General features: G+C 44.2%; 1 protein-coding gene across 1 annotated transcript in view; it reads left to right on the plus strand.

Annotated features, from left to right (window-relative positions):
- LOC124616436 (doublesex- and mab-3-related transcription factor 2) overlaps window positions 1-12,114 on the plus strand; it is a 76,102-nt gene that overhangs the window by 18,703 nt on the left and 45,285 nt on the right. The window contains exon 2 of the mRNA XM_047144743.1: window positions 2,628-2,764. Within this exon, the coding sequence (XP_047000699.1) occupies window positions 2,628-2,764 (137 nt within the window). The remainder of the gene's footprint in view (window positions 1-2,627; window positions 2,765-12,114) is intronic.

The following is a 12,114-nucleotide window of genomic DNA, read 5'->3' on the forward strand; positions in this document are numbered from 1 at the left end:
TGAATCTCAGTCTGACATCTGCTTTACCGACGATCAACTTTATATGATCATTCCATTTTAAATCACTTCTAATGCGTACTCCCAGATAATTTATGGAGTTAACTGCTTCCAGTTGCTGACCTACTATTTTGTAGCTAAATGATAAGGGATCTATCTTTCTATGTATTCGCAGCACATTACACTTGTGCAGATCCTCCTGCATTTCAGTACAATTTTCCATTGTTACATCCTCTCGATACACCGCAGCATCATCCGCAAAAAGCCTCAGTGAACTTCCGATGTCATCCACAAGGTCATTTATGTACATTGTGAATAGCAACGGTCCTACGACACTCTCCTGTGGCACACCTGAAATCACTCTTACTTCGGAAGACTTCTCTCCATTGAGAATGACATGCTGCGTTCTGTAGTTACGAGTGGAACTGCACTCGTAAGAATTTACAGCCTGAGAGGAAGAAGTGCGAAATTATGAGATAGCCGACTTAGCATCTACTGTGTTCGGTCCAGAATTTTGGTTTGTTGTGGGGTACTTCCTATTTCTCCACTCCCCACGTCTCGGTAGTCTGCTCACACACAAGGGCGTGGTGGTACCGTGACGTACTCAAATACGTGCCGCACCTATGCAAATAATTTCACTTACACGTCGGTACAGAGCATCCGGTCACTGATTTGCACAGCAAAGTATGTCCATCGCATATTAAAGGCAATTTGCGTATATGCAGAATCAAACACAATAGTGCCAGATGGACTGGCGTAGCGGGTCTACTATCATGTGTCGGAGGGCCAGAGGCCCTGCCATCTTACGCGGCCACCGTTGTAGCAGCGGACAGGCCCACGTGATATGCCCATTGCTGCACCGTCTACCGGAGCTAGCTGCGGCCGTGCTATGAAGCCCGAGTGTCTTTGCCCTTTACTCTATATCAATTCTCAGGCTGTGTGGGGAATCTGAAACAGTGTCCGATAGCAGATCCCAGACGTGTTATGTAGGTGACAAATCATACGACGAGGTAGGTTTGCCAAAGTTTCGTACGCTCCTCAAATTGTTTGTGGGATGAACTGAAGTGTATGGTCTTGCATTATTGTGCAGCAGTAATGCCATTTGGTACCCTAGTCAAAAAGGGCAAGCCAACAGGGTTTACCATTCTCGCCAAATGTTGGTGACCATTCAGCCTCCCTTCAACAGTTACCACATCAGTGTTGTTGTCATATCCAGTGGTTTCCCACACCATGATTCCAAGATTTGGAGAGGTAATTGTCTCGAGAAACGCTGTTTCCTGTGACGTTCCACCATGTCGTCCTCAGACGCGCAGGCGCTGCTCTGACCGCCGTGAACAGAAGCGAGACCTATTGCTGAACACCGAAGAATCCCACCAAATGTTCCAGTTGACTCTTGGCTCTGCATCACTCGAGTCTCTGTTGTCAGTGGTGTGATGCCAGGGTAAACGACGCTTGGCAACTCCAGATCTCTCCTGAGCTTTCAGTGATATGCTCCAGTCAATTAGTGGTAATAATAATAAATAATGGCGTGTGACGAGGGCCTCCCGTCGGGTAGACCGCTCGCCTAGTGCAAGATGATTGGGACAACACAACGCCCAGTCCCTGAGCGGAGAAAAATCTCCGACCCAGCCGGGAATCGAACCCGGGCTCTTAGGATTGACAGCCTGTCGCGCTGACCACTTTTTTTTTTTTTGTCTTCGTGATCTTATTTTGTTTTATACTGTTCGTTGAATTTGTTCGTGGCGGACGTCCGATGACACTCGCTCAGGTTGTTCGTTGATCCATTCACTCAGTTTTTTTTATTACAGAGGGTAGCTAAACCCTCCGACCGAACACGCTGAGCTACCGTGCCGGCAAACCACTCAGTTACCGGGGGCGACTGTTCGGATATCAGTTGTTGCCGTCTATCTATTACTCAGAGCCAAACTGAACTATCCTAACATGTCGTAATCCAGTCCTTTTGGAAGGGACTTTCCCTACATTGTCGTCTTAACCTGATCTCGTCACGACTGGTTCTGCAGTAATTGCAGTACACCCAACTATCTGTGCGATCTGTCGGCATGATGCTTCTACGGCCCCCACACCCATGATTCCCTTTCTCAAACTCCGAAAAATGGTTATAACCTGCACGTCCACATCTTCTGGGTATGCTGTGTTACAATCGCCACCTGAAAAGTACCAGCAATGTTAGGAAAATCCAAAAGCCGTCGTCTACTCACACCATTCTTCATCCGTAGGAATGGCTTTTTCTAGACCGAAAGAAAAGCTCTCTTAAGGATGCAATTTTAACTAACTTATCCTACAGGCATGGAAAAACTGAGGTTTAGTAGCGTTCGATCAAAGTGTTCGCACATGCGGTCTGGGGCGTCTTGTCACGGTTCGTCCGGTAACCCCCCGTCGGAGGTTAGAGTCCTCCCTCGGGGATGGGGGGAGTTAGTTTAAGTTGGATTAAGTAGTGTGTAAGCCTAGGGGCCGATAACCTCAGCAGTTTGGTCCCATAGTCCTTACCACAAATTTCCAATTTTTCCAAAGTGTTCGCTGTGTAGTTCTCTCCATTCTCGTCAGTTTATTTGAACAGCCAGAAACCTGCGCTCGACAAATAAGGACCTGGCCTCTGCGGTGTGTTGCAGACAGCAGTCGAGCGAGGACAGCCCGGACGTGAGGTCTCGCCTGCAGTCAGCCGAGGCGCTGCTGGCCCAGAAGCGGCTCTACCAGAAGCACCTGCGCTCGCTCCAGCAGAACGCCATTGCGAGAGACCTTCTACAAGGTGAGCCAGTTAGGATTCTTCTATGTGTAAAAAAAAAAAAAAACAGTTTTGTTTCAGAATGAAATTTTCACTCTGCACCGGAGTGTGCGCTGATACGAAACTTCCTGCACTGTGTGCCGGACCGAGACTCGAACTCGAGATCTTTGCCTCGAGTTTCAATCCGGCACACAGTTTTAATCTGCCAGGAAGTTTCATATCAGCACACTCTCCGCTGCAGAGTGAAAATCTCATTCTGGAAACATCCACCAGGCTATGGCTAAGCCACATTTCCGCAATATACTTTCTTCTAGAAGTGCTAGCTGTACAAGGTTCGCAGGAGAGCTTCTGTGAAGTTTGGAAACTAGGTGACGAGGTGCCGGCAGAACTGAAGATGTGAGGACAGGTCGTGCTGGGGTAGCTCGGTTGGTAGAGCATTTGCCTGTGAAAGGCAAAGGTCCTGAATTAGTCTCGGTCCGGCACACAGTTTTAATCTGCCAGAACATTTCAATAGTTTTATTTTTCAAAATACACTATTTGATCGAAAGTATCCGGGCACACCTATGCAGAGCGGAACTGACCATTACATCTCACGCGTGGCGGTCCCGCCAGTATAAAAAGGTGGCGGGCGTCTTGCTTTGTCAGTAGAGTAGCAGCAGACTGGGTCGATTAGGAGAGTTCAGTGACTTTGAACGTGAAGTAGTCATCACCTGAGCGACAGATCCATCAGCGACATTTCATCACTTCTAGAGTTGCCCAAGTCGACTGTCGGTGATTTGATTCTGAAGTGGGAAAGTGAAGGAACAATCATAGCTAAATTAAGATCAACCAGGTCTCAAACACTGACAGACAGGGACAGTCGAGAATTGCAGACGGTAGTTGTAAAAACAGCCTGGAATTAGCAGAAGGAATCACCTGTGAGCTCCAAAGTGCTACCTGCACTCCAGTTTCTACAATGACTGTGCTTACCGAGTCAAAAGGCATGGGTTACAGTGGTCTCAGCAGCTCCATATACCTTACATTTCTGTAGTTAAGGCCAAGCGATAAAAAGCGACAGTTGCGGTGGTGTAAAGACACTGGACAGTGGGTGACTGGAAACAAGTGACTGGAAGTGATGAATCGGGCAGTGAGAGTCCAGTGGAAGGGTTTGGGTTTGACGAAAGCCTGGACAGCGTTACCTGGCATTATATTTAGTGCCAACAGTGAAGTGCAGGTGTGCTGGTGTTTTTCGTGATCCCCTTATTATGATGAACAAAAAGCTAAGTGAGGATACGAGCACATTTTACAGTATTGTGTATTGCTTGCAGTAGAGGAACAGTTCGGAGAGCATTGTTTCAGCATGTCATAAAGTAGTATCTGTCAGGCAATCGTTTGTCGACAAAGGCATTCCTCAAATGGATTTGGCCGATGCTGAGGCCCGAACTGAGCGCAACTGAACACCTCTGGGATGGGAGAGAACGTCAGCGTCGCTCCAGACCCAGCGTCCAACGTCACTCCTCTGGTCACGGCTCTTGAGGATGAATTGGCTGCGATTCCTCCTCAGACCTTCACACACCTCACTGAAAGTGACCCTAGCAGAGCTGAAACCGTCATAAAGACAAAGGATAAAAAACACCCCTTACTAACGTCCATTAATAGGTGTTCGGATACTTTTGATCAGATATTATACTCTTCTTTAAAATGTATGCAATTTTTCTTGAGCCGCGCGCGGTAGGTCTAGGGGCCTTGCCCCGGTTCGCGCGGTTACCCCCGTCGGAGGTTCGAGTCCTCCCTCAAGCTTGAGTGTATGTGTTGTCCTTAGCGTTAGTTAGTTCAAGTTAGATTAAACAGTGTGTAAGCCTAGGGACCGATGACCTTAGCATTTTGGTCCCATAGGAACTTACCATAAATTTCCAAAAAAATTTCATGATTTCGAACCAGTTCTGCAAACATTTTCCCCATTCTGATGTTAGCACTCCGTAATAGTTTCGGATGGATTCACCTGCTTATTAAAACAATGAAAATCACAACTCCCTGTCTTCTGATGTCACCAATTTGTGCCAGAAAGCGTATTATCAATACAATAAAAATTATATAAATAAAATATTTTTCACAAATGTTACAAGGGGCGTTGCATTCGCACTGTCGAGATAAGAAAAACAAAACGAATTGGTCTTGTCTACGGTAACAAATATATGAAATTGACTCTTCTCAATGTCATTCATAATTGTGCAAATTCATTGTGTAGAAGAACTATACTAAATAATTTGATAATTCTCTCTGTGTAGTGTGTTTCTTACAGGAATTTTTCCCCTCTTTCTATTCGAACTTCTAGTATTCATATTGGTGAAATGTCTCACCATCCTCTAGTAATTTACGTATATAGTTATAATCTTATTATTTACATCAGGTGAATAAGGGCAATGAGACATTTGTGCAGTGTTTTCGTCCATCAAATAATCAATTGTTTGCGATGCAACAGCTAGGCTAGCATTGTCATGATAAAGAATGATGCGACGTTTCCGGTTGTTTCTTGTGATTTTATCAATGGTTTGTGTAAAAGAAATTGTCAACCATTCAGTACTAACTGTTCTACGAGCCTCTCAGGTAGTGGTCATGACCTGTCCAGCGTAACAAAAGAAATCAGCAATCATTTTCTTGGAAGTACTTCGTAAACGAACCATTTTCATTGGTTTTATGTCATCCTGGGACATTCAAACAACTGAGTGCTGCTTAGTTTGCTGCTTGTACGAATACTATGTATCCAATTTTCGTCTCGTGTGATGGTGTTGGATACGGATTTTACGTGTCATCCATCGAAGTTTCTTTACACCAATTGATACTAGTCAGTTTCTCAGCTACGGTCATATCATGCGGAATCAATCGGGAACAGATCTTTTCTTCAGATAAGGTTTCATGTAAATTCCGATGTACTGCTGTATTCTATATACAGTATATTGAGAAAAGAGACAATTGTACTCTATCTGGTGAAGACGTCAAGCGTTTCGAGAGGAGCTTCTACGTGCTGTTGTAAACCTGAGACTTTTCCCTGATGTATCTCGCATATGTAGCAATCTCTCAGCAACTGTATCGTCAAGTTCTAGCAAAGAAGGGGGTACTTAATTATTTGTTTAATAATATTTTCAGACACGGATTCATACAAGAGGCAAAACTACAAAGTCTATGACTGCAATCACAGAGCGTCTGCATGAAAATTTGACAAGAAGGAAAACTTCATACGCGAATTTCTATTAAAATACGTATTATTCTCGATATTCTGAACCCACCGAAGTTTGCCTCGATACAGGACCATTGAATGGTCGTGGCAAAGCAACTTCATATCTGCCGAACATATACACTGCGCATCAAAATTAAAGGATCGCTTTTTGGAAACCCCGTAATTGCCTCTCATTGGAACCATAAGTTTGAAATTTTGCTCAAAGGTGCGTACCATCTATCTCTGTAGAGATGCTAAAGGGTGCGCTTGCGACGTAAAAAATGAAAAAAACTAGATGCCACAGCTCGGAAGTTCATGTGATCTGTAAGGTGGGTGAATGATGTCACACTGGCGCCAAATTTCACCAAAAATCTGAGCAACGGCGCTGTGGACATGTCACATTTTGAGAAGGTCATCGCAGCCCCTCTTACCCACATTTCACCCCCTCTTTTGACGTCTCTGTGATGGAGGTCAGAACAGAAACACCCAATCTTAAAATCACGGGGTTTCTTTATGTGCGGCCGACGAAAACATTTCAGGCACGCCGCCGCTCATAGTACACTCGAAAAGGCCAAAGAGGGTGACGTAAAGGGCTTAATGAAACCACCCCTTTTCCAGGGGCGTTGATTACCACGTATTTAGCGGTCGAAAACGTTAATTTGCATTGCGACCAGCAACAAGATGATGGTGTTGACGATCTTCGAGACTGCTGACGTTTCTGTCCATTTCTAAAGACATTTTTGGGCTACATTTACATTGAACGAGATCACACGCCCTTTGAAGTGCAGCGCGACTGTAATTTTTGCTCTCGTATACAGGCTGGAACCACTACGGACCATTCAAAGCCATTCAACGAAATCTGAACGTGTTACTTACGCTTTTTGAGCCCTCCTTTTTTCCGCTCTCCTGTGGCGTGATGAAGTGGGAGTGAAACATTAACAAGTGCGTGAATAAAACAAGAGCAAATGGTCCCTCTAAGACCCCAGGTCGGCAAAACACACACACACACACACACACACACACACACACACACACACACACACACACGAGCGCACACTGACATATTTTGTGTTCAGACATAATGACTTTTCTAGACTCTGAGAAGCTCATCTGCAGAAACCAGTACGGTTTTAGGAAACAGCGGTCATGCGAGACACAGATGGCCGTCTTTGTGCATGATATACAACAGGTTCTAGATACCGGCTCCCAGGTGGATGCCATATTCCTCGACTTTCGAAAGGCGGTCGAGTCAGTTCCGCACTCTTACGGTCTATTCGATGACATATGCGGCTGGATAGAGAGTTTTCTAACAGACAGAGAGCAGTATGTCGTCCTGAATGGGGAGACTCCAACAGGAACAAGCGTAACATCAGATGTGGCACAGGGTAGCGTAACAGGGCCGCTGCTTTTTACGATTCACATAAACGATCTGGTTGATGGTATTGACAGCAGCGTTAGTTTGCCAATGAAGCTGTAGTCTAGACGATAGTAGTATCACACGAAAGTTGTGAGCAAATCAATGAGGATTTGCAGAACATAAATGCGTGGTGTAAAGATTGACAGTCATCTCTCAATATTAGTAAGTGTAACCTACTGCGTATAACAAGGCGAAAATCCCCATTAATGTAAGAGTGCAAAATAAATGCCCAGTCTTTGGAAGCGGTAACATCCCCGAAGTATCTGGGTGTAACTATTCGAAATGATCTCAAATGGAACGGTCAGATTACACAAGTGACGGGTAAGGCGAACTCTAGATTGCGGTTTATAGGAAGAATCCTGTTGCGATGCAACGAAGGAAACAGCTTACAAATACGTCAGTTCGTCCAGTCTTAGAGTATTGCTCTTACCAGTTGGGTCTGATTCAACAGATTGAGAAGGTCCAAAGAAGAGCAGCAAGATTCGTGACTGGTACATTTAGCCATCGCGAGAGCGTTACAGATCTCGTAGAAAGTTTGAAGTGGGACACACTTTCAGACAGACGACGCGCTAAACGGAAGGGGCTGCTCACTAAATTCCAAAATCCGATCTTCGCCGAGGATGTGGAGCATATATTATTACCATCAACTTTCATATCGCGCAATGATCACCATTCAAAGATAATGGAAATAAGAGCTCGTACCGAGGCGTTCAGAGTCGTTTTCCCCTCGTGCGAACCGCGAGTGGAACACAGGGGGGAAATATGACTTTGGCGCGAATAGTACCATCCGCCACACACCGCTTGGTGGCTAGCGGAGTTTATACGTAGATGTAGATGTACTTGGAAGGTGACCACCGCTGGTTAAACGTATCATCTAAGTCCACAAACTCTCAGCTTCAATCTCGTTCTTCTGTGTCACCGTAAGTTCTTACAAGGGAACCTCCCCATCGCACCCCCCTCAGATTTAGTTATAAGCTGGCACAGTGGATAGGCCTTGAAAAACTGAACACAGGTCAATCGAGAAAACAGGAAGGAGTTGTGTGGAACTATGAAAAAGTTTAGAAAAATATACAAACTGAGTAGTTCATGCGTAACATATGCAACATACAGGAGAACGTGAGTTCAGGAGCGCTGTGGTCCCGTGTTTAGCGTGAGCGACTGCGGAGCGAGAAGTCCTTGGTTCAAGTCTTCCTCGAGCGAAATGTTTACTTCTTTATTTTCGCAAAGTTATGATCTGTCCGTTCGTTCATTGACGTCTCTGTTCACTGTAATAAGTTTAGTGTCTGTGTTTTGCGACCGCACCGCAAAACCGTGCGATTAGTAGACGAAAGGACGTGCCTCTCCAATGGGAACCGAAAACATTTGATCGCAAGGTCAACCGATTCCTCCACAGGAAAACACGTCTGATATATTCTATATGACACTGGTGATGGCATGTGCGTCACATGACAGGAATATGTTCTCGACCCACCTAACTTGTACACTTGGCGAATGGGTACAAAGATTGTTCTACCTTGCCCGATTTAGGTTTTCTTGTGGATGTGCTAATCACTCCCAAAAAAGTGATGAAAACATAAGAGTTTGTCACATAAACTGAAAATAAAAAGTTAAACTTTTCTCTCGAGGGAAGACTTGAACCAAGGTCCTCCCGTTCCGCAACTACTCACGCTAACCACGGGACAACTGCGCTCAAGAGTTTACACTAACCTTTATGTTTCATATGTTGCAAATGGACTACTCAGTTCGTATATTTTGCTTATTTTTTCCATAGTTCCATACAGCTTTTTCCTGTTTTCTCGATTGATACGTGTTCAGTTTTTCAAGGCCTATCCACTGTGCCAACTTATAACTAAATCTGAGGGGGGTGCAATGGGGAGGTTCCCTTGTTAGCTCAAAATTATCAGTTACTACCCTCAGAGGGTACTCTGATAACTGTGTAGCAGTGCAGAACTGGTATCCACGAGTCATGTGTGAGACGGCTCGACGTGTTGATGTGACAGAATAGCAGAAAGAAGTAATCGTCTTTCGAGGAGCCCACAGGCATACCGTGAATGAATTTGCACGGTTTGTTGATGCATCAACGCGGACTGTCGAACGTGTCTAACAGGAACTGTGTACCGCACACAACCCCGCATAACAGCATGTGTCGTAAAACGACTCTTACTGACGGAGACCGGAAATGATTCAAAAATGGCTCTGAGCACTATGGGACTTAACAGCCATGGTCATCAGTCCCCTAGAACTTAGAACTACTTAAACCTAACTAACGTAAGGACATCACACAACACCCAGTCATCACGAGGCAGAGAAAATCCCAGACCCCGCCGGGAATCGAACCCGGGAACCCGGGCGTGGGAAGCGAGAATGCTACCGCACGACCACGAGCTGTGGACCCGGAAATGATTGTCACGCCTTGTGAATGACAATCGGTTTCAAACCAGACAGGAATTGCTAATGTCAGTGGATGCAGGTTCATCGCGAAAGAAAACTGCGCACGGAACTGCATACGAAGAACATTCTGTGTCGGATACCTCGCAGAAAACTGTGGCTGACAGTGGCACCTAAAGTTACTCGTCTACACTGGGGCAAACAACACAGAAACTGGATTGAAGCCGATTGAAGACGTCTATTGTGGTTGCACGAGTCGCGATTTTCTCTCTCTTTCAAATAATGGAGCTAAGCCGCAGTATGTAGTTCCATCTGGAGGGAGTGTTTAATATTTAGAGGTGTTTCAGTGCCATCACTTTGGCCTGCTCATTCAGGTTTCCGTGAACGTGGACCAGGAAGTTCATTTCAATATTTTCGTTCGCCAAGTATTAGCATTTCTTCTGTATCCTAATAAGTATGTCGTGTCTGAGAAAGATGAGTCTAATTTTTTATCTACCAAAATACCTATTTTTTTTTCAAACAACGATATTGTCGTCTTCAAAGTAGTTCCCTTTGGCGGCTGTACACCGGTGAAGTCGTTGTTCCCAGTCTTGGTAACTGAGAGGCATCGTCTGGTAGGGCCTTTAACATGTCGATCACATACATTTGAATGAAACTCTCAAGGAAGTTTACGATTCGTCAATAACCAATAAAGTGACATTGAACATAAATTTTAGTTTGAAGAGGGAAAATGACAATGTTAAATTAAATGTAGATGGTACCTCTATAGACTGTGTAACAAACGCAAAATTTGTAGGAATGAATACTGATTCTCAGTTGAAGTGGTGTGAACACACAAAGGCACTTGCAAACAGAATGTCATCAGCATGTTATGTCCTTAGAATCCTATCTTCAGCGTGTAACATGCAGTGTCATTTAGTTACATACTATTCATATGTACACTAAATTCTTAGCTATGTCATTCTTTTTTGGGGAACAAATGCACAAAACATGGACAAATTTTCAAACTCCAGAAAAGAACCGAAATAATAATAACAAAAAATACTAGTCGAACTCATTGTAAAGATCTGTTCAAAACACTAGGGAATTCAACTGCTCCGTGTGAATACATTTACCAGCCAGTTGTACACATCAAATGTAACATTAGTAATTACTGCACACACAGCTCTGTCCATGACCATGGAACAAGAGCTGGACTCAACTTAAATTTACCAAGAAAAAATAAACATAAAACTCAAAACAGCATTAAAACTGTACAGTAAATTATCAAAAGAGATTAAAGAAATTGCAAAAATACACTTATTTAAAAAGGCAGCTAAACAGTATCTGTTATGCAAAACATCTTTACATTGAAGGATTACTTAGATGAAGCAGAGTAGGGGTTTGGTAAAAAAAAATGATATACAACTAAATAATAATAATAATGATTATAAAACATCCAACATTTCACAGAACACCTTCACACTATTTTTTTCGTTCTTTTTTCCTTTTCTAGAAAAACTTTCCCCGAAGCTATGCATAGCACAATACTAACACCTCTTCCTCTTTCTGAGTTCAACATCTCGCTCATTGTAGAGGGATGCTAACTCAGTTTTTCAGGATAGCAAATGGGAAGTTGCGGTACAGAAAATGGCTCAGAGATCACCAGTGTGCGTGTGTGTGTGTGTGTGTGTGTGTGTGTGTGTGTGTGTGTGTGTGTGTGCGCGCGCGCGCGTATGTAGTGAGTGAAGTGTTATGAAACAATGTGTGAGTGTAGTGTCTGATAGTGAGATATGAGTGAACAGTATCGCATTACAATAAGTTAGTTGTAAAAGAAGTATACCAGGAGTAAATCTAACGATTGTCTCTACATCTACATGGATACTCTGCAAATCACATTTAGCTGCCTGGTAGAGAGTTCGTCGAACCACCTTCACAATTCTCTACTATACCAATCCTGTATAGCACGTGGAAAGAACAAACACCTGTATCCTTCGGCACGAGCTCTGATTTCCCTTCTTTTATCGTGGTGATCGTTTCTCTCTATGAGGTCGGTGTCAAAAAAATATTTTCGCATTCGAGGAGAAAGTTGGTGATTGGAATTTCGTGAGAAGATTCCGTCGTAACGAAAGACGCCTTTCTTTTAATGATATCCAGCCCAAATCCTGTATCATTTCAGTGACACTGTCTCCAAAATTTCGCGATAATACAAAACGTGCTGCGCTCCTTTGAACTTTTTCAATGTACTCCAGTCAGTCCTATCTGGTAAGGATCCCACACCGCGCAGCAGTATTCTAAAAGAGGACGGACAAGTGTAGTGTACCCCCCCAGGGGATCCACAACTCTTTTGTGGATACGTGCGTAGCGAGCACGGGGCCCCGAGCTAATGTGGCC

Source organism: Schistocerca americana, chromosome 5, assembly GCF_021461395.2.
Source record: "Schistocerca americana isolate TAMUIC-IGC-003095 chromosome 5, iqSchAmer2.1, whole genome shotgun sequence".
NCBI lineage: Eukaryota > Metazoa > Arthropoda > Insecta > Orthoptera > Acrididae > Schistocerca > Schistocerca americana.